Source organism: Danio rerio, chromosome 22 (assembly GCF_049306965.1).
Source record: "Danio rerio strain Tuebingen ecotype United States chromosome 22, GRCz12tu, whole genome shotgun sequence".
NCBI classification, from domain to species: Eukaryota; Metazoa; Chordata; class Actinopteri; order Cypriniformes; family Danionidae; genus Danio; species Danio rerio.
Genome location: NC_133197.1, coordinates 1,167,501 through 1,195,000, shown reverse-complemented (window position 1 = coordinate 1,195,000; position 27,500 = coordinate 1,167,501). Strand labels below are relative to the sequence as shown.

General features: G+C 38.6%; 3 protein-coding genes across 6 annotated transcripts in view; 1 reads left to right on the top strand and 2 right to left on the bottom strand.

Moving 5' to 3' along the window:
* guca1ab.1 (guanylate cyclase activator 1Ab.1) overlaps window positions 1–348 on the bottom strand; it is a 26,916-nt gene extending 26,568 nt beyond the window's left edge. For 3 of the 4 annotated variants that reach the window (XR_012397333.1, XR_012397334.1, XM_073936339.1), the window contains exons 1-2: window positions 296–348; window positions 36–136 (exon numbers count right to left, since the gene is read on the bottom strand). Coding sequence is in view for 2 of the 4 variants with exons in the window: in XM_073936339.1 (XP_073792440.1) it covers window positions 36–80 (45 nt within the window). In the remaining 2 variants the exon portion in view is untranslated. Of the gene's footprint in view, window positions 1–35 lie in introns of all 4 variants that reach the window. The other variant, XM_073936338.1, reaches the window with a different exon arrangement.
* On the top strand, window positions 95–23,625 carry LOC100330243 (uncharacterized). The gene is made up of 5 exons (XM_073936855.1): window positions 95–275; window positions 1,545–1,633; window positions 11,845–11,932; window positions 15,815–18,155; window positions 20,996–23,625. Exons 1-5 carry the CDS (start codon window positions 194–196, stop codon window positions 21,087–21,089), a joined length of 2,694 nt encoding a protein of 897 aa, XP_073792956.1. The 5' UTR covers window positions 95–193; the 3' UTR covers window positions 21,090–23,625.
* wdr77 (WD repeat domain 77) overlaps window positions 23,623–27,500 on the bottom strand; it is a 13,988-nt gene continuing 10,110 nt past the window's right edge. Inside the window, 1 exon segment of the mRNA NM_200534.1 lies at window positions 23,623–23,958. Coding sequence (NP_956828.1) covers window positions 23,838–23,958 — 121 coding nt within the window. The 3' untranslated portion in view covers window positions 23,623–23,837.

The following is a 27,500-nucleotide window of genomic DNA, read 5'->3' as shown; positions in this document are numbered from 1 at the left end:
TGAATTCTTTAAGGTGTGTGTGTGTGTGTGTTCACCTGTCTTGAGTGGGCGTGGTCTCTGTCGGGCGGCTCTGGGGCCATTTTCTGCTCTCAGTGTTTGTGATTCAGTGACGGGACTGGAAACACTCGCTCAAACTCTGAAATCATGAAATCACGCTGATGTTAAAATCAACGGACTCACTCTGACCACAGCCATGAAGAAAGGACCGCTGCACTTCCTGAGCCGGAAGAACCACTCTCTGTACGACACAAATGTGGATATTAACAAGGAGATGGGTAAGAGAAGCAGAACTCACTCTCGCGTTCAGCTCAACAGAACCAGTGTCCGTTAAAGAGGTGTTCTTCAGGTGACCTCTGAACCTGCGCGTCGCTCTTCTGCGCAACAGCTCCCCTAAAAACACCTTTAAACGCAAGAAAAACACTCTAAAACACGGAGGTTCGTGTTTAATTTGTAAGTTTGTGTTTAAAACAGTTGTTTCCTGATGGATTAAAAGTGAAACCGCTTACAAAGCGGTGTTTTCTTAAGTTGACAAGCTACGTGTCCGATTACACTGACACATAACTCTGTTTTTTGGAAATATTACATAATAATCCAACATCTATGCGGATTTATAACATGTATAACACCGTCATACAACTATGTTAGAAATATAATAACATTGTAATACCATGTTTTCATACTTATACCATGGTAGCCAGCCATGTTTATTAGACACCATGACAACCCAAAATACTACAGTCATTTATATAGTAAATAATATGCTTCTGAAACATCCAAAAGCACTTGAATTAATCTGTTGTGGTGATTCTATCATTTAAAGCTAGATAATAAACAAATTACTCAACACGTTTTCTAAAAACATACACCAATACACAGTTTACTATAGTAAAACTATCCATGTATGAATATAATGTTGCTCATAAATGCTCAAATGTTTTTTTTTGTTTGCCTTATTTGTTTGTTTGTGAGCCAAATATGTGAACAGGCTTTAGTTTATCCGTTTTACATCATTATCATCATCATCGCATTTCTGGGCTTTAACACTGGTCATATTAAACGACTCGCCTGTTTATGCACATCTTACCTATATTACAAAGGAAGATCAGATAACATGATCTCTGGCGTCATAAATCAGGTCAAACTTCCTGTTTGTAAGGTTTGACGACGCTCATCTCAGTGCTAATCACATCATTAACACATTTAAAGCGGTCAATGAACGAGCTAATAGATAATCTATCTCATATTACGAGATTGTAGACTGTAGATCAGGGACACTCGCTCAGAAATGATCTGAAACAACGCAGTCATGTTGGATAACAGCAAAATGACGTAAACGTGAATGTAAATTTAGATTTGAGTGTGTTTGGAAGAACGCTAAGCAAACACTGACCTTTGACCTGCAATAACGCAAATGCACCTGACGTTGTTATTCTACACGTGTCACGTGTTGTTGCGCAGTGACTTTGAACCATACGGGCTGCTAGTTTAGCCATGCTAACCAGGTAAACATCGTAATTAATTGTTCATGCTTTTTTTTTTAAAAGGTAACCTAGAACTGATGTTGGACTCTGCTGCCATCCCAGAATCTGGAACCGCCAAAGTTCGCTCGAGACCGACTGTCAAACACTTCACGGTATGTCAAAAGCACGCCAGACTATAATATAAAAGTAAACACACACGGATTTAAGTTTTTAGAATAAAAGCAAACACAGAAAATTGTGTTTAAGCTGTCTTAGTGTTACTAAAAAACAGTTGTAGTGTATTTTTTGGGATGTATTATGGCAACCCTTGATATCTGTTCATGGATCCACAATTATAACACTGTATTACTGCAACAAAGAAGGCTAAAACAATGGTGTGTGTTTTATAACAGCACATAATCCTGGTAAATGTCCAAAAAAAAAACAAGCTTAAAGTATGTCATATTAAAAAAAAATTACATTTATCAGTTTCTTAAGGAATTCAGGGGATTTTTATGTATATTATTTACAGCAAAACACAAGAACTGAAGTAAATAATACCATAGATTTTGAAAATGCAGCCACAAAATCAGTCATTTAAGGCCTCAGATATCTATCAACCCGTCCGTCCGTCTATCTATCTATCTATCTATCTATCTATCTATCTATCTATCTATCTATCTATCTATCTATCTATCTATCTATCTATCCATCCATCTATCTATCTATCTATCTATCTATCTATCTAATAAAATAAAAAAATGTCAGCAAAATCCTACATGGACTGATATATGGTGTGTAAACAGCATGTTGTTTGGGCATTTACCAGGGCAATGCTTTGTTTTTGCGTGTGGTCCCATGATATAATGACATTTTAGTTTATGCATTATACTTGTGCCAATTTTGGAATGTATATTCGTTTTTGAAGCACCTTGTGGTACCATGTAAATACCGTGGTAGATGAAGATGTATTCTTTCACTAGGGGTGCTTTCACACCTACACTTTTGTTTGGGAACGTGTCTCGTTTGCCCAGTTAGCGCGGTTCGTTTGGCATATGTGAAAAGGGCAATCGCGCTCTGTTCTGCGCCAAAGTAATCGCTCCGAGATCGCCTGAGTGAGGTGGTCTCGGCTCGATTGAAACAAACCCTGGAGCGGTTCGATTGCAGTGAGAAAGCGATCTGATCCGAGCGCGGTTATATCACAGTGTTTTATGGATATGTAATAGGCATACAGCTATATTAAGAGAGAATTATGAGTAGGGTGGGAAGTTTCGCGAGTCTCTGGATGCCCGCAAACGAGTGATGATCTCCCGGTAATCTCACGTCTCCCTCCCGGTCCTCAAATAGGCATCGTCGCGCACCCTTCTCACCTCTCCCCACCGCACCTCTCCTCAGACACGTCGCGCGCGCGCACCCTGTCAATCACCACCAAACCACCACCTCTCCTGACAGCTGAGCGGGACTCTGCAAAATAAACCCTGACACTCTGACCAATGTGAGGAGAGTTTACTCACACGTGACTTGTTTTAGCTCTTTTGGTCCGATTAGAAACTTTGCAGTGTGAAAGCGAACCGCTCCAAGAGCAAAGAGCAACAATGTAACAATTGTAATCTCTGTTTCAGAACAACTGAATCGGTTCACAGGTGTGAAAGCACCTAGAAGAAACACAAGCATGTTTTCCTTGCAGAGTCGTCGTCTTATTTAAAGTCCAAATAAGTTGTTTTGTTTTCAGAAATAATGAGTCAAAGTGAGTTTTTCCTTAAAACAAGCTAAATAATCTGCCAATGAGGTCAGCAAAGTAATCTAGTTTTAGCTTTAAAATAGATTTCACGTACCCTATTGGCAGATTATTTTGCTTGTTTTTAGGGAAAACAACACAATATCTTTTACATGTCTCTTTATTTAAGACTTCGGACTGGAAACAAGACCAAAAATAGCACTGTATAACACTAATAGTGTTGTAATAGGACAATATAATAGTACACTATTGCATTTTTTGCGGTGTCCATCAATTACTGCCACGCAATCTGAACAGTCTTAGTTTAAATGCATTTCCCTGACAATGCAGAGAAGTATGCCTGTACTAAGAGACACACCTTTGGCTTGAGGACAAACGCACACACCCTCAGCATATAAACACACTTTCACTCTGACAGAACAAAGCGCACATGAACGCACATCGCCCTGGTGACGAGCCAATCACGGTAAACATGGTAAAATATTGTGTGTCAGCCACTGAGAGCATTCGCCATTCATTCCTAATGATGTGAATTTCTCCAATGGAAGATGCCAATATAATGCTTATTATTATTATTGTTATCATTATTCATTAACAGTTGAGTAATTTTTACCATGCTTCTTACATGATTAGAAAGACATTATCATTAGCATTTATCTAAATTAAAAAGCATTTTAACATTACGCACTATACCATTATCTTATTTTAATTTGGTAAAGAAATCATCAATATTTATGATTTTATTTAGCAAAGATGCATTAAATTAATTAAAAGTGAGGATAAAGATGTTTATAATGCCACAAATAGGTTATTCCTGATGATCTGAATCTCTCCAATATAATATGTTGATTTAATGTTCGACAAACGTTCATTATTATTTATTAACAGTTGAGTAATTTTTTTAAATCCAGATTCTTTGATGATTAGAAAGAAAGATCCGCATTTCCCATAAGAACCCACTGTGACGCGGGTGTCGCAAACAATAGTGATCATCTGGAAAGGTCTTTTTAAAGCATTATTCCTCATTTTCAACTTGGGAAGTCTCAAAGTGACGTATAAGCAACATCCAGCTTCAGTCACGTGAGAATGTGTGTATTTTTGTTGCCATGGCAACATGTCCAAAACGGTGGACTGTGTGGGGAGCACATGTTGCAGTGTCATCAACTTTTAAATATTCTTGTTTTTATTATTAAAGGTATGTTTTGACCCATTTAACTATTCAGATATTTTATTAACACATCGTAGAATACAAGTACCGTGATTTTAATACATTTCTTGAACAAAATGATATAAATCAAGGTACGAAGATTTAACAGCCCGACATCGGGCTGTTAACCTTAAAACAGTAGGTGGAACTTTGATGCGACATATTTGTCACATTAAGTAAAATAGTACCAACTGCTCAATTAATTTAGCTGATTAAATTATTTTAGCGTTCTATATTTTCTACTGCTCTTTTCAAAGCATATATTAACAAAAAAAATGTAAATAATGTCACTTTAAATATATTGTTAATGAAATGTATTTTGTAACATTTCATATATGTAACATTACAGATCTTTCACTAAGAGGGGTTGCATTTCAAAAACAACTGTAGAAACATGTTATAAGTGGTCCATTTGGTCAGTATTATATGCCCCATAATTTTCCTAGAAGGAGAAATCAGTCCGGGTTCTTATGGGTTAATCTGAATTTAAGCGCATTTGTAACACTACGCACTGTACCATTATCTTTCTTCTTTTAAATTTGGTAAACAAATCATCACAATTAATGATTTTATTTAGCAAAGATGCATTAAATTTGTAGATGCGAATATTTTGGTTGTTGGTTCTGACGTGTTTGTTGCTTGAACGGGTCAATAAAAAAAGTGAAATGTCCATATCCTTGCAAATAAAGTTGGATATTCCAATCCATTTATTGTCCATTTTGTCAAAATTAAAAAAAAGTAAACATCAAATCAAATATAAACCCGTTCTCACAGCCATGACGGTCAAAAAGTTTGTTGGACCTTCTTCTACGCCCCTCAGCTCGTCGTGAGGAGAGCATAAATACCATATACACCCTCTAGTGGTGCGAAAGAAAATTGCAACCCATAAATAGCTCCAACAAATTTTTTATTTTTTGTTTTTTTATTGGTTTTAATGAACATACCACGTAAACAAAAAAGGGCAAAGACAAATGTATCAGTAGACAAGTATAGCAGCAAAAGGCAAAGAATAAAGTAAATCAATAAATAAATGAAATAATAATAATAATAATAAAGAAATAAATAAACCTACGGCTCCAACAAATTTAATTAAAAGAATAAAGACGTTTATAATGCCACAAATAGGTTATTCCTGAGGATCTCAATCTCTCCAATATAATATGTTGATTTAATGTTCAACAAACGTTCATTATTATTATCATCATTATTTTCATCAATATTTATCAACAGTTGAGTACTTTGTTTTTCAGGATTATTTGATGATTAGTCAGTTTTGGCATAAAAATAAATAAAGTTTTCAGCAGAATAGCGAAACCCTTTCTAGGTTGTTTGTGTAGGCTTGTGTTTTACGGCACTCATAAATGTCAATGTCAATGTTTTAAAACAATCATTTTTTATTTAGTCCCAACTTCACACCCGTCACCTCCATAAGCAGGCTCTTTCCTCATAAATGCAAGGAATATCCTGCTGATCTCATTATCTCAATATTAATATGTTAATTATGTTATTAATATATTAATATGTTTATTTCCCTCATTTATAATAATATTAATAATAATAATTCGTTACATTTATATAGCGCTTTTCTGTGCACTCAAAGCGCTTTACACAATGGGGGGATCTCCTCATCCACCACCAGTGTGCAGCATTCACCTGGATGACGCGACGGCAGCCATTTTGCGCCAGACCGCACACCACACACCAGCTGATTGGTGGAGAGGAGACAGAGTGATGAAGCCAATCATGATATGGGGAGGGTTAGGAGGCCATGATGGACAGAGGGCAGATTTGGCCAGGATGCCAGGGTTAAACCCCTACTCTTTTTCGAAGGACATCCTGGAATTTTTAACGACCACAGAGAGTCAGGACCTCAGTTTAACGTCTCATCCAAAAGACGGCGTTCACTGAGCAGTATAGAGTCCCCGTCACTATACTGGGGCATTAGGACCCACACAGACCGCAGGTTGAGCGCCCCCTGCTGGCCTCACTAACACCACTTCCGGCAGCAACCCAGCTCTCCCATGTGGTCTCCCATCCAGGTACTGACCGGGTGCAGCCCTGCTTAGCTTCAGTGGGTGACCATGTGAGAGTTGCAGAGAGCTAGCTGTCTAGCTATAATAATATAAAACATGTGGTTAGCAGTTTTGTTAAATATAAACAGATGCTTTAATATAATGTTAACATTTACTCTCTCTGTGCATGTATGTGTTGAGTTTAACTGCAAATGTCACACCCATAACGCCGGAATGGCTCATTTGCACTGAGAGATTGACAGAAATCGGCATTATTTAAAAGAGCTTGTGCTGATTTAAGCTGAGCGCTGTGTATTATGGGATGTGGGTGTGATCTGCTGAACACAAACAAATGCTGTGTATTCAAAACAGCACCTGCAGGCCTGGAAAACTGAAGACGCCCGCATCAGCGCAGAGCTGACACTGATTCCAGAGACTCAGATCAGCAGGCACGAACCACCGGTGGCTTTACATACGACTTTACCCTGGCTTCTAATCAATTTCAGGCCCGTGCAGAGACTGTCCAAAGGGCATGTGCAGGATACATTTTTTTAAAGGGGGGTTGTTGTTGTTGTTGTCATCGTGCGCATACTGAAGAGCGGTGTTGTTGCGCACGTTCTATCTATCTATATGAGGAGAACATGCAAACTCCACACAGAAACACCAAATGACCCAGTCCACAGTTCTAACCACTGAGCCACCGTGCCTCCCGCATTACAATCAAATAATTATTTTCCCTTTTTTATAATTCAGTAAAGAAAATTAATAATGCTATTTAGCAATGATGCTTTAACTTGATTAAGAGTGAGGTTAAAGGCGTGTATAATGACGCAAATAGTTTAAAATGAAGATAACTACTGTCTATTTCTATTAAAGAAAGCTGAACATTTCAACATGTTTTCAACAAAACAACAATAAACAAAAGACTGTTAGAATGAATTTTGAAGGATCGTATGACTGGAGCAATGATGCCAAACGAGTTCAGCTCTGAAATCACAGAAATAAAGTACATTTTAAAATATAAACAGTTATATTACATAATAAAAATATGAGTTTAATTGTAACTAATATTATTATTACATTATTAAAACTAATATTATAAATAATAATACAGTTAAAAAACTAAAACCTTTGACCAGTAGTGTGTCTTACATCTGTGCTATTAATATGGTTGCTCATATTTAGGGTTAATATTAAGCTGTGATTAGGGTCCTGCAGTGTCATAATTATTAAAAATGTACTATAATAACAGCCATAATAGTAAATAGTTCACTGAAAAAAAATATTCAAAGATGATTTCTTGGATTTACTAAATTTTTTAGGTTAAGTGGTTGTAAACAATTTATTTGGGCTGAATTTAAACAAACAAATTAAATTTCAATTTGTTTGTTTTAATTCAACACAAATAAATTGTTTGCAACAGTTCTGCATGCAACACTTTTTTCAGTGTTCCTCAGTCGTGTGTCGGGTTGAGAAGAGCTGTGTTTTTGCTTGACTTGCTCTTGCTGGTTGACGAGACGCATTTCTAGCCACTATGGAATCTCTTCGGTCTTTATTTTGCATGAGCAAGCACCACTCCTATGTTGATGCTAGCTGCTTTGGATAAGCCCATCTGTCAGGGGTGTAAATGCAGACTAATCTTCACACCAGGCCTGAAACACAGCTATTGTAATGAGCGGATATTATTTTAAATCACTTTTCTTTTCTCCTTGTGCGAATGCAAGAATGTTGGGTCATGTTGAGTCGTTTTTCTGGAGAGATGTTGCTATTAAAGACAGCAGAACCTGAAATACATATACAAAGCCTGAAGGGGTGTGTCTCTTCATGCACGCCACAAATTAACTCCTCAATCGTCAGTCCCATGTCTCACTGAATAAACTGATTAAAACAAGATTCATTGGATTTACTACATTTTTATTTAAAGTAAGTGGTTGGAAACATTTGATTCGGGCTGAATTTAAACAAAGAAATTAAGTTAAACATTACTAAATTTAATCTGTTGTTTGAATTTAGCCTATATAAATTGTTTGCAACAATTTAGCAGAAATCAGTTTTCACACAGACCTAAAAACGACTTAAAGTAATATATATATATAATTTAATATATAAAATATATATAATTTAAAGTTGATTATCCCAAAAAAGTAGCTTTCAAATATGGTTGCAGTACCAAACATGACCACCAGGACATGACTTCCAGTTTCATTTGACGACCACATAAAGGCGTCCTCTATTTCGGTGTATGTTTACAGGAATATTAATCCTATTATGTGAAGTAGACATCAAATTCTATAGTAGTATGTGCAGTTTGGTGGTATTTAATTTGAATTTAACCTCTAAAAAACATTTTAAAAAATGTACATGTAGATTGCTGTAGCAAAGCAATGCTTTACGATTTTTAAAATGAATATATAACTGTAGCTCAGTAATATCTATTAAAAATCAGTCCTCAGATATGCGAACTAGTCATTTTAAGCTTATAAATGATATGTAGTTTGTTATGATTACTCCATGTTTAGACTATAATATTATGGTTTTACAATGGAAACAGGTTGTTGGCTGAGAGTTAATGGCTTTTAATATATTATATTTACTACATAACATCAAACAGTGGTAAAACATGTGTTCATTAATCTTAGACCCTTCCGATATACAGTTTGTCATGATTAGATCAGGATTTAATCACAATATAGTGAAGTAAACTGAAGCGTCCCTCTAGTGGACAGTTAAAGGGGTTTAAGTAAATTTTACGTGCATTTCTGAAGTAAGACACATGTTTTGGATATGCTCAATGCCTCGTTCTCTCCAGAAACTGCAATGTTTATCCACCTGAGCATTTCCAAAGCATCCCGACATGTTATCATAACACTGATTCACATTATCGGGTGTTATTGAGGAGCGTCCCTGAAACACTGCGTCAGCTGATTACAGAAACACATCAGGAACTTTATGAAAATTTAGATATTTCTAGCAGTTTCTCCAGTGTTTTTGCTAGACATAGGTCGCTGTTCAAATACTTAATATATCGTGATTATTAGCAATTACAGTAATATTAGTTGTTGATAGCATTTTACAATATTGATATATTAGGCACTTTAATAACATTTTACAATATCGATATCGTAGGCACTTCAATACCATTATACAATATCAATATTATAGGCACTTCGATAACATTTTAACAAAATCGATATCGTAGGCACTTTGATAGCATTTTACAATATCGATATCGTAGGCACTTCAATACCATTATACAATATCGATATCGTAGGCACTTCGATAACATTTTACAATATCGATTTCGTAGGCACTTCAATAACATTAAACAATATCGATATCGTAGGCACTTTAATAACATTATACAATATCGATATCGTAGGCACTTCGATAACATTTTACAATATCGATATCGTAGGCACTTTGATAGCATTTTACAATATCGATATCGTAGGCACTTCAATACCATTATACAATATCGATATCGTAGGCACTTTGATAGCATTTTACAATATCGATATCGTAGGTACTTCAATAACATTTTACAATATCGATATCGTAAGCACTTCAATACCATTATACAATATCAATATTATAGGCACTTCAATAACATTTTTTAATATCGATATCGTAGGCACTTTGATAGCATTTTACAATATCGATATCGTAGGTACTTCAATAACATTTTACAATATCGATATCGTAGGCACTTTGATAGCATTTTACAATATCGATATCGTAAGCACTTCAATACCATTATACAATATCAATATTATAGGCACTTCAATAACATTTTTTAATATCGATATCGTAGGCACTTTAATAGCATTTTACAATATCAATATCGGCACTTCGATAACATTTTACAACATCGATATCGTAAGCACTTTGATAGCATTTTACATTATCGATATTATAAGTACTTCATTAATATTTTACAATATTGATATAGTAGGTACTTCATTAACATTTTACAATATCGATATCGTAGGCACTTAAATAGCATTTTATAACATCGATATCGTGTTAGCCATGTAAATAAAGGCTTTTTACTATTTTTTCCACATTTTTCGAGTGCGTTGGACTTTCTTGTTTGTTCTGATAAATCCCTTGCCCAAAAAGCACAGATACATTAAGCTACCCCTGAGCACCATTTTGTTTGATTTTAAAGTATTTTAATTTTATTATACCCGTTAAAGTAACCCTTTTTTGCAGCTTAATGTAAATATGCAAGTTATTATGTTTGAATAACTAAAAATCTATTTGATGCGGTATCTAAAACCCTAACATATAAAAAAAAACAATAACGCATTAAAAATACTATCAAAATCCAATTAGAAGGAACCACTGGATTGCTAAACAAAGCTACAGCAGTTCTCTCATGCAATACACCGACTGAAAGACTGAAAATATTAATCAAATTGCATTGTGCAAATTTATCTAAACATTAGCATATTATTCAGTAACATTACGTTTCAGCATCGATATCGCAATGTGATATCGATGTTCGCAATAGTCACATCGCAGGATATATGCAATGATGAGTTTGTGTTATAATTTATCTTTTGCATGTGTTTTTGATGCCTGTGATTGTATAATGACCTTAAAAGCATTTGTGTATAAGAAATTGTACAATTTGTGGCCATTACTATGATTAATTTTATTGAATTATTTTTGTTTTTATTATCTAATTACTGTACTTGAACACCGTTAGCCTCGGGAAACGAAAAAACACTTCATTTAAATTGTATCTTGATTGTGATTATAGGTTGTGATGAATTAAAATTCTCGCAACACATGCAAATACAGAAACGCACTGCAAATAGCACAGACCACAATGAAAGTTTGTCAGGGGACCTTTTATTGTTTTTCGATTTTATTAGATTGTTTATTCGATTTTTTGGAGATGCAGTCGGTCTAACATTATACATTTTTTCCAAATAGAGATATTAAGTCATCTGGTGAAATTGTATACATATCGCAAAATAAAAAAAAAAATATCGCAATGTTAGACTTTTCCAATATCGTGCAGCCCTAATATATATATATATATATATATATATATATATATATATATATATATATATATATATATATATATATATATATATATACACTTTATTCACATAGTAAAAATTAGATTGAATAATGGGCTTAAAACTCTGTAGATTTCTGCACCTAATTATAATCCTAGTTTATGCAAATCTGCAAGACGGAGAGAAAGGATCCGTATCCTCGAACGTCACAAGCTCTCCGACTCGTTTCTAGAAACAGGTTGGTTTAGTGTTGGATTCTCACACTGACTCAGTGGCTCCTACAATAAGAGGTGTGTTATTGTTGAAGATGTGCTGGTGTAAACTCCCTCAACTATTCAACAGTCTCCTTCAGTCAGACAGTTTTCTGACACATGTTTCTCTTTTAAAACCGCAGTCCACTGATGGTGTGCAAGGATTTGCGGTTCCGACGCCAAAAGTGCCAGTGCTGCCGCCCTTCAGCGAACCCAAGATTAATGGCACAGGTGAGAAAGAAATGCTGGGCAATACTCTACAAACATAATTTTTGGGATTGGGAGCAAATTCTAAATCCAAGTTTAAAGTTGATCATCTCCAAAAAGTAGCTTTTGATTATGATTGCAGTACCAAACATGACCACCACATACAGTTTCCTTTGATGACCATATAAGGGCGTCCTTTATTTTCGGATGTTTTGATGGATATGAATCATATTTTTTCATAGTTTTGAGAAATATTGTAAAGCAGACATCTAATTCTATAATAGTATAATCAGTTTGGTGGAGTTTAATTTGAATTTAGCCTAAAATGAAAAATGTACACGTGGATTGCTGTAGCAAAGTAATGATTTAACATTTATAAAATTAATATGTAACTGTAGCATAGTAATATCTATCAAAAATCTGTAATCAGATATGCAAACTAGTCATTTTAAGATTATAAATGATATGTAGTTTGTCTTGATTACTCCATGTTTAGACTATAATATTATGGTTTTAAAATGTAAACAAGTTGTAGACTGAGAGTTAATGTGTTTCCATTTCTTATGCTTTCCTAAGTAACATCAAACAGTGGTAAAAGATGAATTGATAAGTCTTAGACCTTTCCAGCGATATAGTTTGTCATGATTAGATCAGGATTTAATCACAATATAGTGAAGTAAACTGAAGCGTCCCTCTAGTGGACAGTAAAAGGGGTTAAAGTAATTTTAGGGTGTATTTCTGAAATAAAACAAATATTTTTGGTGACATCCAGTTTCCTTTGACGAATATATAAGGACAATCTCTATTTCGGTCTGTTTTTGGGGTTATGAATCATATTTGCTTTCAAACTTTTGAGAAATATTGTAAGGCAGACATCAAATTCTATAGTAGTATGTGCAGTTTGTTGGTATTTAATTTAAATTTAGCCTAAAATGTAAAAATGTACACGTGGATTGCTGTAGCAAAGTAATGCTTTACCACTTTTAAAATGAATACATAACTTTAGCGCAGTAATACCCATCAAAAATCCGTCACCAGATATGCAAACTAGTCATTTTAAGCTTTCAAATGATATATAGATTGTCTAGATTACTCCATGTTTAGACTATAATATTATGATTTTAAAATGTAAACAGGTTGTAGGCTGAGAGTTAATGTGTTTCCATTTATTATGCTTTCCTAAGTAACATCAAACAGTGGTAAAAGATGAATTGATAAGTCTTAGACCTTTCAAATGATATACAGATTGTCATGATTAGATCAGGATTTAATTGCACTGCAAAAAATGCTTTTCTTGCTTAGATTTTTTGTCTTGTTTCTAGTCTAAATATCTAAAAATTTCTTATATCAAGAGGCATTTTCTAGACAAGCAAAACATATTGTCTTGTTTTGAGAAATAATATGCCAATAATAAGTGAGTTTTTCCTTAAAACAAGCAAAATAATCTGCCAATGGGGTGAGCAAAATAATCTTGTTTTTTCTTTTGACGTAAGATTATTTTGCTTACCCCATTGGCAGATTATTTTGCTTGTTTTAAGGAAAAACTCACTTATTATTGGCATATTATTTCTCAAAACAAGACAATATGTTTTGTTTGTCTTGAAAATTCTTCTTGATTTAGGAATTTTCAGATATTTGGACTAGAAACAAGACAAAAAATCTAAGCAAGAAAAGCATTTTTTGCAGTGTGCAATGTAGTAAAATAAACTGAAGTTTCCCTCGAGTGGATATTAAAAGGGGTTAAAGTTATTTTTTTAAGCGCATTTCTGAATTAAAGCGCATATTACAACACATCCAGTTTCCTTTGACCATTATAAAAGGGTGTCTTCTATTTCTGTGTATGCTTTTGGGGTCATAAATCATATTTTTTCATACAAATTTTCAAAAAGTAGACAAAATTCTGTAGTAGCATGTGCAGTTTGGTGGCATTTAATTTGAGTTTAGCCTCTAAAAAAACATTTGTTTTTAAAGTACATGTGGATTGCTGTAGCAAGTAATGCTTTACAATTCTCAAACTGTAAAGCATTGTCGCAAATTAATAAATAACTGTTGCTCGGTAATACTGATCATGAATCAGTCAAATGATCTAGTTTGTTGTGACTGGATTCATGTTTAGACTATATTATGACTTCAATATGCAAGCGCAAACACTCCCACAGGCTGTATTGTGAAAGTAAATGTGTTTCATTCTATTACTCTTCGTACATAACTAAAAGCAGTGATGAAATATGTATTCAGAAGTCTTAGACCTTTTTAATGATAATAGTTTGTCATGATTAGATTAGGATTTAAAATCGCAACATAATGAAATATATTGAGGTTGAAATATATTGAAGTTAGTTCCTAAGTTCCACTTCAAAAATGAACATTTCCTAATAATTTACTCTCCCCTTGGCCATCCAAGATGTTCATTTCTGTCTTTAGTAAAAGACATTGAGGTTTTTGAGGGAAAATATGCTGGATTTTTACCATATAGTGGACTTCAGTGGTTCGAGCGACATCTTATCTTTCCCAGTAATGCAAATATGGAAGCGCCAAATACCAAATCAATGATGCATTATTAAATGTAAATAACTTTGCATCCAAAGACAGCAAATCCATTGTCTTCCTGCAGTGCGATGAAGATAACGAGCGATAACATGTTCATAGAGCGTGCCATAATTTGTATATATGGAGATTGCGGCTGAAACATGTTTATACAGTACACCACTTATACTACTTTATTTTTTTAACAACAACATGTTCAAGCAATGTGGTGTATTTTGAATAGACAGATTATGAATGATAGCATCCAATGATATATAGACGGGGATTACAAGCGATAACAATCTGTTCATATAGTGGGTGTTGAAAGACAAGGAACTGATTTGGACCCAGCATTGGAATTGCCTTGGTGGAAAAGAGGTAGAAATGATCCCAGCTGAGTCTTATTTAGTGAAATGATTGGTTATTCACTTAAAATGAATGAGCACATACTTTTAAAACCACTAAAATTTGTCTGGCACAGGTACTGGGAAGCAAAGCAGTCCTCTTGGAGTCAAGCAGTATAAACATTTTTTAAAAAATAAATAAAATGACCAAGAGTATTACTTGACAAAGCACTTAAGTAAAACACACTAAACTTGTTCTTGGAGGTTCAGTGTCCTGCAGATTTTAGCTCCAACCCTAATCAAACACACCTGAACAAGCTAATCAAGATCTTACTTGATATACTTAACACCTGCCTGGGTATTTCGAGGCAAGTTGGACCTAAACCCTGCAGGGCACCGGACCTCCAGAATTGAGATTGGTGACCCCTGATTAAGAGCATGGGTGTGCAAATGCAGTCCTGGAGGGCCGGTGTCCTGCTGAGTTTAGCTCCTACTTACTTCAACACACCTGCCAGGATGTTTCTAGGGCAGGGGTGGCCAAACTCGGTCCTGGAGGGCCGGTGTCCCGCATAGTTTAACTCCAACTCTAATCAAAAACACCTGAACATGCCAATCAGTGTCTTCAAGATCACTAGAAATCTATAGGCAGGTGTGTTTGATTAAAGTTGGAGTTAAACTGTGCAGGACACCGGCCCTCCAGGACCAAGTTTGCCCATCCCTGTTTTAGGGTATCTAGTAGGAGCTTGATTAGCTGGTTCAGGTGTGTTTGATTAGGGTTGGAACTAAACTCTCCAGGACACCGGCCCTCCAGGACCGAGTTTGGACACCCCTGATTTAGAGTCTTTAAAAGCTGCATTGAAACTACTTATGTCCACTATACGGCGAAAAATCCAGCATGTTATTATTTTAAAAACCTTTAATTCTGTTTAGCCGAAGAAAAAAAAAAGATTTATATCTTGGATGACAAAGGGCGAGTGCATAATCATAATAGAACACAATAGTGAACTAACCCTTTAATGAACTTCTCTTTTTGTAGGAAATGCCACAAACTCACCCAAGTATGGAAGTATGATGTCCATCCCAGACGTAATTGAGGGGGAAATACTTATACCTCCTCCACCCAGCTCTGCCCCTCCACCACCTCCATCCTCTTCAGCTCAGCCTCCACCTTCATTCATCCCTCCCACACCACATATCTTTGGTGAAATCGACCCTCCTGTAGACCGTGCAAGTCTGCAGCCGCCTCCGATGGCTCCCCCAAAACCTCCATCACATACTAGTTCAGGGTATGCTTCAGGTTTGGTCTTATCCTCCATCAAGCCGCCGTCAATGGCTCCTCCAAAACCTCCATCTGAAACCTCTAGCTTCAAAGGTTCCCTTTCCAGCTTGGAGGCTCAAAATATTCCAGACTGCCCTAAATTCAACCCACCGCCACCTCCTGTGGTCAAAACACCACCTGTTCTTTCTAGAGGTCAGAAAGCGGCACCACCAAAACCTGTCCGAATGTCTTCCATACCTAGCCTGGACATCCAATCTCCAGCACCACCCGTCGCTTCTAATCCAACTCCATCCAGCTTCAACCCCCAGAACACAGCCAAACTGTACAACGTCCAGAAAAGCACAACAGTTGTTGGAGAATCAGACAGGGAAAAGGGAGCACAGTCCATTCTACTGCTGCAAGATTCTGCAGGAAACACTGTTGGGGTTGTCAATGGTAATGGCGGGAAAAATGCTGGATCTCTCCAATCATTCCAGCCTGGGGTGCCTCCATCCAAACCAGCCCGTCAGAACAGTTCTGCTACTCAGCTAAAGGAGGACCAGCTGGACACGGCACAAGCTCAGCCAGCAAGTCAGCCAGTCAAAATTGAAGCTGAAATCCATCCTGAGCCCCCAAAAACCATCCCAACTGAAGTTCCAATGCCTGTTAAAGCTTCACCCAAAATAGAGAAGATCGTCACCGAAGTTCCAACACCCATGAATGCCTCACCCAAAATCGAGAAGAAGATCCCTGAAGTTAAGCAGGTGATGGCGACAATGGACTCTCCTGGCAGGTCTCGCAGGTACAGCCCAGTCCTGAACCACCGAAAGCTACGCAGCGGGGATGGCTCAGCCAAGAAAGAGACATCAACTTCTCCGTTTGCCTTGCTAATGGCTGCAAAGGAAAGAGAAAAGCAGAAAACTGCTCTATCCCAGCAGAACAGCAACTCTGACGACACAGTGATCCAACCTAGTGTTGAAAAAACAAACTCCTTCCCTGTTATTCCTAAAGACCTAACACCAGATAGTCCTAGTGCACAATTAAAAGCAAGCACAAACATGCAGCCCCAGTCAACCAGAACAGAGGTCAGCAAAGTGTCTTACTCAAAGCCAGAGCTTAGTTTTAGTCCACAACTAAATAGTTCTGTTCCCCATGCTAGAGATTTAGAAAGTGGAGAAGACTTGACCTTCATACCTCCACCTCCTGAGTTTGCTAATTCTGACACAGAGGACGAATCTTCAGTTCTTTCAACTCACCCTGCTTCTGCTCCCCCAGTGAAAACTGCTCCTCCACCTACTAAAAGTTTCTTACCTTCTACACCCACTCCCATCCCTAACCTCTCTCCACCAAATCACCCCGCTCCTGCCGCTCCATCCACAAAAACTTCAGTACCTGCTCCAATCACCAGCTCCCCCAATGCTCCTGCAAAAACTGCACCTCCGCCTTCTAAAACCTTTTTATCTTCTACACCCGCTCCAATCACCAACCTCTCCCCACCAAGCCATCCCGCTCCTGTACCTCCATCCACAAAAACCTCTGTACCTGCTCCGATCACCAACTCCCCCAATGCTCCTGCTACAGCTCTAAAAATTCCTAGACCTGCTCAACTTGTTTTACCTTCTCCAATCACCAGTGTTCCTCCACCCAGTTACCCTGCTCCTGCTCTGCCACCTTCCAAACCTTCCCAGCCATTTACATCTCCACCCATATCCAATGGACCCCTAACATCTCCCAAACCTAAACCGCCCAGTGCTCCTCCTAAGGCTCCAGGACCTCCTCCAATCGTCCAGCCCCAATCTAAATCATTTGTTCCAACTAAATCAACACAAAATCCCACCCAGGCACCTCCATCTGTTGCTGCAAGCCAGGCGACACTTCTTAGTATCCTCCAAAAGAAGATGCTAGAGATGGACCCCAAGATCTCAGCCGCCAAGGAGGTGGAAAGCAATGGAGATGACTGGAACTCTCCTATGTCCGATGACGAGGCCACGTCACCCCCTGCTGGATACAATCCTAAAAAACCCAACAGTGCCATCCTGCCAGCACAGTCCCGTGGACTGGACATGAAAGAGCTGGAGAGTAAGGCAGCAAAGGCCCAGGAAAAGAAATCCCAGAGCAGGTGAGTTTTAATGTGAACACAAGCCATGTACGAACATAAACATTGAATAATGGCATTTAGCCTCAATAAGGTGTGGGTTAAGCTTGACGCTGAAGGAGTAGAAACCTAATCAAAAAGGACTAGTTAAATTTGATCCACTGGAAAACAATTAGGTAGTTAAAAAAGTACCCATGAGTGGCGTTATTTAATAATGCAAAGCCTAATGATCTCCATTTCCACTGTAGTGTTAAAGAACGGTCTGAAATTATAAATCGCAACTGGGAGACATGACATTTGAACACTAAGGGTGTCACGATCCTCCAAATCCTCGATTCGATTACATTTTCGATTCTAAAGGCACGATTCGATTCGATTATGAATAATTAATTAATTAATGACCAATTCATTATTTGTAGCCTACCGTTTAAACTACCTGACCTGCATGGTCTTTGTTTGACCCATAAACAAATCATACAGTAAATGAATAAAGGCAAGAGACACACATAATTACCACCTGTCAATCACTTTTTCTGCGGGACTCGTGAATAGGCAGTGATCTGTGTCGTTATAATGGCGTCGGCACAACCAACAGGAACCAGCCAACAGTATCTGAGGTGTTCGCTAAAATGACCAAGTACAAGTGAGTGAAAGATTGAAGCAGTCCTCTGACTGCCTGGACCTGCTGTCTCGAGCGCATGGCTGTGTGTGCGTCTGTGTCTGTGTGGTCACGTGATGTGCATTTTCAGAGGTAGAGAGGAAGGAGGGCTGCTCAGAAATGCTACACGCCACTGTGGATGTCAAATCGTTGTTCTAAAATGCCATTTAAAAACAAAGACAGTGTAAACAGGGCCTGAGTGTGCACTTTTCGCGAGCGGATTTGCAACGGGGGCGGGCGGAGGATCGCGATGCCAGTGTTGTCTATCAGACGAACCCTAATACGTACATAGCAGAGCTTGCAAAACTGTGTTTTTTGTGTCGACAACACGAACGTTGTCAACATAACTCACTGGAAATCCAAAATGCTTCCACACCGGCGACTTCATTGAAAGAGGAGAGGGTTTAAGTTCTGTCGACGGGTCTCCTGCTTCTGCAGTTTAACAAGCACTTCAACAAGCCTGTTTTAATCCCGCTTGGCAAGCCAAGCTGACGTGACATGGGGGTGTGGCAGCATCGACGATTCTATTTTTTGATTCGATAATCGAAATTGAGCATAAATTGATCGATTTCGATTAAAAATCGAAATCGTAACACTCCTATTGAACACCAATGAATTTAATACCTGCATACCTTTTTCATCACTCTAAACCAGAAATTGGAGGCTTGGTGACATCAGATTATGTGCGGAGTGATTACGCAACATTTTTTCCATGTCAAAGCATGCACAATATTTCAGTCATCGCAATAAAAACTTCCCTGAGAGCACACGCACATAGCTGAGATGTCTACTTGAAGTATGTGTTTTTATGTGGAACTGCTGAAATATTAACGCTGACACTAAAACAATATTCAGATACATTCATGATTTACAAGCCGTCTTGTTTTGATTGCTTAATTTACCTGAAAGTCACTTAAAATTAAAATCACAACGCTTCCCAGATGCACACTTTACAACATTTGATTGACTTTCATGTACCCACCATCCCTCAACCAGATAGAATCCTCAAATACATGTATAATTTTGAGAAATTACTAGTCAAAGTGGAAGCAAACGTCAAAGAGAATTACCTGAGGTGCAAATACTAGAAGAGCAGGTTTTAGAAACATATCTTATTTGTAGTTTGCTGCCGAGTCTGAAGCAGCTGGGATAAGAATCAGAACCTCTATTTACAAGGTCATGGGGCTCCACCAGAAAAAAGGTGGTTTGCCATCTCCAGGTTGGAGGAAAGTCCTTACCCCGGTGGAGGAGTTCAAGTATCTTGAGGTTTTGTTCATAAGTGAGGGAAGGATGAACGCGAGATGGACAGGCGGATTGGTGCAGCGGTAGCAGTAATGTGGATGATGTCCTGTTCTGTTGTGGTAAAAAAGGAGCCAAGGCGAATGGCAAAGCTCTCAATTTACCAATCAATCTACGTTCCTACTCTCACCTATGGTCATGAGCTTTGGGTCTTGACCGAAAGGACAAGATCTCTGATACAAGCGGCCGAAATGAGTTTCCTTCGAAGGGTGAGCAAGGGCGCATCCTTATGGATAGGGTGAGGTGCTCTGACACCCGGGAGGAGCTCAGAGTAGAGCCGCTGCTCCTCCACATGGAGAGATGTCAGTTGAGGTAGTTGGCGCATCTGTTGCAGATGCCTCCTGGACGCCTACCTAGGGAGGTGTTCCAGGCATGTCCCACGGGGAAGACCCAGGACATGCTGGAGGGACTATGTCTCTCGGCTGGCCTGGGAACGTCTCGGGATCCCCCCGGAGGAGCTGGAGGAAGTGTCTGTGGAGAGGGAAGTCTGGGGTTCTCTTATAAGATTGGGAAAGCGGTAGAAAATGCATGAATGAATAGTTTGTAGCATAGCTGTCCTTCAGTGTACACAGTATGCAAAGTTGTCAATCTAAAAAGTCTCAAGAATCCGTCTGCTCTGAATGTCCTTGATATATTTTCTAATCTTTTGCTTTTTGCCGATCTGCGCCAACACGACATCAAATCAGCTCATTTGCATAAACCCCACCCCCAACAATACATGCAAATTTATTATAATATTATTAAAAGCACAAATTTTGAGAAAATTCCAATGTTTTCTGACCATAGACGCATATCAAGATCCACTCCTGCACAATATCAGGACACTTTAAGGATGCCACACCACCTGCTCTTTAATTTGAGGATTGTTTACTGATGAATGATTGCCCTTTTCCCCTTTATCCCTCAGTTCTGGAGCATCAGCCAAACAGCAGTATGGAATGACGTTCACCGTGAGGCCGGGAAGCAAACAGCCAATAACACCCGTGATCAAAGACAATTGACCGTGATCCAGAACTTTCTGAAGCGTGCCTTACCTGTACATACGCACTTACCTGACAGATATTTAATGTTTTGCACTCTTACTGCTGTTGCTGAAGTATTACTCTAACTTTGACCCAGCTCCGTCACGGACTTCACAGAGCTGCTATAATCACGGTGCCTGTAAATGCTACATGGACAATAGTTGGTGTGTAATATTAGCTTATTTAACGTCAAATCTTTTAATTTAAAGGGGTCAAATGATGCTATTTTATATTTTCCTGTTCTTGCATATAACCCAGATATATTCTTTGTATAGTTAAGACTCATCCAATCACAACACATTGGGTAGTCAGCCAATCAGATTACTCAAGAAGCTGATATTCCAAATATGGTAAAGGGGCGTAACCTTTCCGTCACATGCTTGAGCTATTCGGCCAATTACAACACTGAATAGTTAGGCAATCTGATTGCATTGGAAGCTGATATTCCAAATATGGTAAAGGGGCGTAACCTTCTATCATACACTTGATGTATTTGGTCAATCACAACACTCTGAATAGTCAGCCAATCAGATTGCTTTGGAAGCGAATATTCCAAATATGATAAAGGGGTGTAACCTTTTCGTCACATGCTTGAGCTGTTCGGCCAATCACAACACTAAATAGTAAGGCAATACAATTGATTTGGAAGCTGAAATTCCAAATATGGTAAAAGGGCGTAACCTTTCCATCACACACTTGATGTATTTGGCCAATCACATTGCTTTGGAAGCGGGTATTCCAAAAGGGGTGTAACCAATTTGTCACATGCTTGAGCTATTCAGCCAATCACAATGCACTGATTAGTTAGGCAATCAAATTGCTTTATTGACATTCCAAATATGGTAAAGGAGGCGTAAACTTTTGGTCATGCATTTGCGCAACTCAGCCAATCAACATGATGGGTAGTCGGCCAATCAGGTTACTCTCGAAGTTGATATTCCAAATATGGTAAAGGGGCGTGACCTTCCGTCAGACACTTTGTGTATTTACAACCCACTGGATAATTAACCAATCAGATTGCTTTGGAACGTAATATTCAAAATATGGAAAAGGGGCATAACCTTTCTGTCAGAAGCTTCAGCTATTCGACCAATCACAACACACTGGATAGTCAGCCAATCAGTTTGCTTTGAAAGCTGATATTCCAAATATGGTAAAGGGGTGTAACCTTTCCTTCAGCCAATCACAACACTCTGCATAGTTAACCAATCAGATTGCTTTGAAAGCTGATATTTCAAAAATGGCCAAGGGGTGTAACCTTTGTCTCACGCTTGATGTATTCAGCCAATCACAACACACTACATAGTTGATTAATCAGATTACTCTAGAAGCTGATATTTCAGATATGGTAAAGGGGCGTAACCTTTCTGTCATACAGTTGCGCTATTCAAGCGATCATTGGCCAATCAGATTGCCAAGGAAACTGATATTCCAAATGTGGTAAAGGGGCGTAACCTTTCCATCATATGCTTCAGCTATTCAGCCAATCAACATACTGGGTAGTAAGCCAATCGGATTGCTTTGAAAGCTGACATTCTCAATATGGTAAAGGGAAAACCTTCCATCACATACTTGATGTATTTGGCCAATCACAACACACTGCATAGTTGGCCAATCAAGATTGCTTTGGATGCTGATATGCTAAATATGGTAAAGAGGCGTAACCTTTCCATCACAAGCTTCAGCTATTTGGCCAATCACAACACATTGTTGAGTTGGCCAATCAGATTGCTTTAGAAGTTGACATTCCAAATATGGTAAAGGAGGAGTGAACATTCCATCACACACTTGATGTATTCGCCCAATCACAACACACTGCATAGTTGACCAATCACATTTCTTTGGGAACTGATATTCCAAATATGGGAAATGTTATTCACATGCTTGATCTATTCAGCCAATCACAGCACTGAATAGTTAGGCAATCCGACTGCTTTGGAAACTGATATTCTGAATATGGTAAAGGGGCGTACCCGTTCCATCACAAGCTTCAGCTATTCGGCCAATCACAACACACTGCACAGCTGGCCAATCAGAGCACGCAATGTTATTGAGAAGGATGAGTTTGTAAACACTGGCGAGCACGAACACGCCGACTTACACTAAACAATGCCATTTCCCCTAACATCATGTGACCCCTTTAATGAGTGAGCTGAACCGTGACGTCTGCATGAGATCACTGATGAACATAACGAACTCTCAGCTCTCACACCAGAGATTCTTCCAGGTCACAACCATGATGCATTTACACACTCTTCAAATCAGCCCTAAATAGTTGTAAACGCTGTTGAATATGACGTCTCCGCTGCTTCTCTTGGTTATGTGTGTAGATCTGAAATGTCTATCTATAATCCCGCTGTGCCTGATATATAAGCTAACAGCACACATCTGTATATACTGCTGTGACATCACTATAGGTCAATCACTGGGCTGTGCTCATCATCTGTACGCCTCTGCACTGAACACTCAGTGTGTGTGTGTGTGTGTAACTGCGCAATAAAGACATGCGAGAGCACTAAACAGAAGCTTTATTGAACATCAACATGTGGAGTGAGGCGGCTCCTGCTAATCTCTGCTGCTAGATGTGTTTGTTTGCTAACCGTCATGATGACGGGGGAACTCATGCCTGATTGATGCCAATGTTTGGATTACCCATGATGCTCTAGTGCTCACGGGTGTGATTTTTCCGAGATGCTCCGACGCGTGCTGGTGTTTTCCCATGATGCTCTAGTGCTCGGGTGTGTGGTGCAGCACCTGGTGGTCCCAGCCCACAGTGGTCAGCGCAGAGGAGCCGCCCGGAGACCAACACACACCCCGCACAAAGTCCTGGTGCCGCCGGTCTCTGAAACTATACACACACACACACACACACACACACACACACACACACACACACACACACACAAACACACACAAACACACACACACACAAAGAGAGAGATCCACAATCATTCACACACACTCCTGCATCAGGAGAACATCATGACTGAACACAAACCGTGTGTGTGTGTGTGTGTGTTATAATGCAAATGTGGGTGAGTAAATAAGTGTGTGTGTGTGTGTCTGAGTTTGTGTGTTACTGAGTGTGTGTGTTTGTATACAAGTGCGTGTGTGTATTTGTGAACAAGTGCGTGTGTGTGATTAAGTGTGTTACTGAGTGTGTATGAGTGTGTGCTTGTATTTAAGTCTGTGTGTTTGTGGGTGTGTGATTGTGTAACTGTGTTTGTGGGTGTGTGAGTGTGTGTGTGTGTGTGTGATTAAGTGTGTAACACTATGTGTTTGTATGCAATCTGTGTGTGTGTGTTTGTGGGTGTGAGTGTGTGTGTGTGTGTGATTAAGTGTGTTACTGAGTGTGTGTGTGTTAGTGCTTGTATTTAAGTCTGTGTGTTTGTGGGTGTGTGATTGTGTAACTCTGTGTTTGTGGGTGTGCGAGTGTGTGTGTTTGTGTGTGTGAGATTAAGTGTGTTACTGAGTGTGTATGAGTGTGTGCTTGTATTTAAGTCTGTGTGTTTGTGGGTGTGTGATTGTGTAACTGTGTCTGTGGGTGTGCGAGTGTGTGTGTGTGTGTGTGTGTGAGATTAAGTGTGTTACTGAGTGTGTGTATGTGTGCTTGTATTTAAGTCTGTGTGTTTGTGGGTGTGTGATTGTGTAACTGTGTTTGTGGGTGTGCGAGTGTGTGTGTGTTTGTGTGTGTGAGATTAAGTGTGTTACTGAGTGTGTGTGTGTGTGCTTGTATTTAAGTCTGTGTGTTTGTGGGTGTGTGATTGTGTAACTGTGTCTGTGGGTGTGCGAGTGTGTGTGTGTGTGTGTGTGTGTGTGTGTGATTAAGTGTGTTACTGAGTGTGTGTGTGTGTGCTTGTATTTACAGGGCTGATAGTGGAAAAAATTCCTGAGCCTGAACTTTTTTTCCTTGCCCCTGAGGTGAGTAGGGGTGGGGGTACTTACGTACGGAAGTATGACTACGAATACATAAAATAAATGCGTTTAAATTAAAAGAGTAGCTCAGCAAATAAACTAACTTGCGACGCGATAAATTAGGTTAAAAGTCGCGTAATGATTAAATATGGTTTTGCCACCGGAAGTGTCACTACACTCAGTGGCATGTGCCAGTGTGATCTGTACGTCAGATGTCGTGTCACTCCATGTTAAAACTGCTACTGTGAAACCGCGTTCAAGCGCACACAATAAGCTAAAACTCGCCCCAAGCACCGGCAAAAACAAATAACCATGAATGTGTCGAGGAAAGAGTAAGGATCATATCATAATTATTTATTAATAAACTTATTCTGAGTCGCAAAGATCCTGACTGGCAATCTCCTCTTGGACTCGCCTTTAGAGAGAAGTTCATCTTTACGGATTACATGAAGGAGTTTTTTTGTTTTCGATTTGTTTTATTTCGTTAAGTAATAATTTAAAGCTTTCTATAAATATATTTATTATGTCTGTGAGGCATATACATTTTGCTTCATTTTGTTAAGCGCTCCTGTTCAAAAACCAGACGACAGAAAGCGCATGATTTTGGTTTTCTTTATTTTATAAAAACGCTGTAACGTTTTTTGATGCATTACTCGTACTTTGTGAGCTAAAATGACGGATAACTTTAAATTGCTCCCACTGAAAAAATGCAAGTGATTGCTCTGGCGCCGAGATGTCCTGCAAGCTTTTTATAAGCAAACTATGCGCCTAATAGCACACATTCTTTAACGTTTAAGCTACCATTGTTTTATACTTGAACTGTTTTATATCTTTTATTTTAGGCAAGTCGTGATGATCTGAGAAGGCAAACTGATCAAACAGACAATGATGGTCTTCCGCTGGGCGCTGTTCGTTAAAAAAAACAACTTAATTTTAACGAATAAAAAATGCTCCATAAATAAGCTGAATAAAAAACGAAACTAAATATAAACACTTTGCCATTAGGCTACATACAAAACTAAACTATTTCATAGCTGAAACACTAAGTTGTTTAAGGAGAAGGGGGAAATATATTTTTGTCCCGTCTATTGCTTCACCGTTATTTCGAGAATAAACCCAGCGTAAATATGCAGATGTCATTCCCAAAACATATCAGCGTATATGTGCCGAAAACGAAAGTTTCATACAAATTCTGAATGGATTATAGCCTGGAAAGTGCAAAACACGCTCCTCTTACTATCACTAAAAAGCGTCACTAATCTTAGTTCATAGAGATCTCACAAAGATCCGTTATAATTTATAAAGCTCTCTAAATTACACAATTAATCTTTTATTTACATGGCGTCTACACTCAAAAGATGATTCACGAGCACACAAAATGGCACTTAATAAAAACCAATCCGGCGCTTTCAGCAGTGAGTGAATTCTGTGAATCTAGAGAAATGACAGATCAATATCCGTAAACCTGATTTTTTTTCCCCCGCAGCCACAGTACGCCGGAAATCCAGCGTGGTGCCGGAACGCTATCACCCCTGTATTTAGGTCTGTGTGTTTGTGGGTGTGTGATTGTGTAACTGTGTCTGTGGGTGTGCGAGTGTGTGTGTGTGTGTGTGTGATTAAGTGTGTTACTGAGTGTGTGTGTGTGTGCTTGTATTTAAGTCTGTGTGTTTGTGGGTGTGTGATTGTGTAACTGTGTTTGTGGGTGTGTGAGTGTATGTGTGTGTGTGTGATTAAGTGTGTAACACTATGTGTTTGTATGCAATCTGTGTGTGTGTGTTTGTGGGTGTGAGTGTGTGTGTGTGTGAGATTAAGTGTGTTACTGAGTGTGTGTGTGTGTGTGTGCTTGTATTTAAGTCTGTGTGTTTGTGGGTGTGTGATTGTGTAACTGTGACTGTGGGTGTGCGAGTGTGTGTGTGTGTGTGTGTGATTAAGTGTGTTACTGAGTGTGTGTGTGTGTGCTTGTATTTAAGTCTGTGTGTTTGTGGGTGTGTGATTGTGTAACTGTGTTTGTGGGTGTGCGAATGTGTGTGTGTGTGTGTGAGATTAAGTGTGTTACTGAGTGTGTGTGTGTGCTTGTATTTAAGTCTGTGTGTTTGTGGGTGTGTGATTGTGTAACTGTGTTTGTGGGTGTGTGAGTGTGTGTGTGTGAGATTAAGTGTGTAACACTATGTGTTTGTATGCAATCTGTGTGTGTGTGTGTGTGTGTTTGTGGGTGTGAGTGTGTGTGTTTATGTGTGTAAATTATTAAGATTGCATGAAAATGTTTGCAAGTGCATATGTGTGTGTGTGTGTGTGTGTGTGATTAAGTGTGTAACTGAGTGTGTGTGTTTGTGGGTGAGCAAGTAAGTGTGTGTGAAAATGTGTGAGTGTGTGTGTTTGTGGGTGTGTGATTAAGTTCCCATGAAAATGTTTGCAAGTGCATGATTGTTTGTGTGTGTGTGTGTGTGTGTGTGTTGGTGACTTAGTATGCCAGTG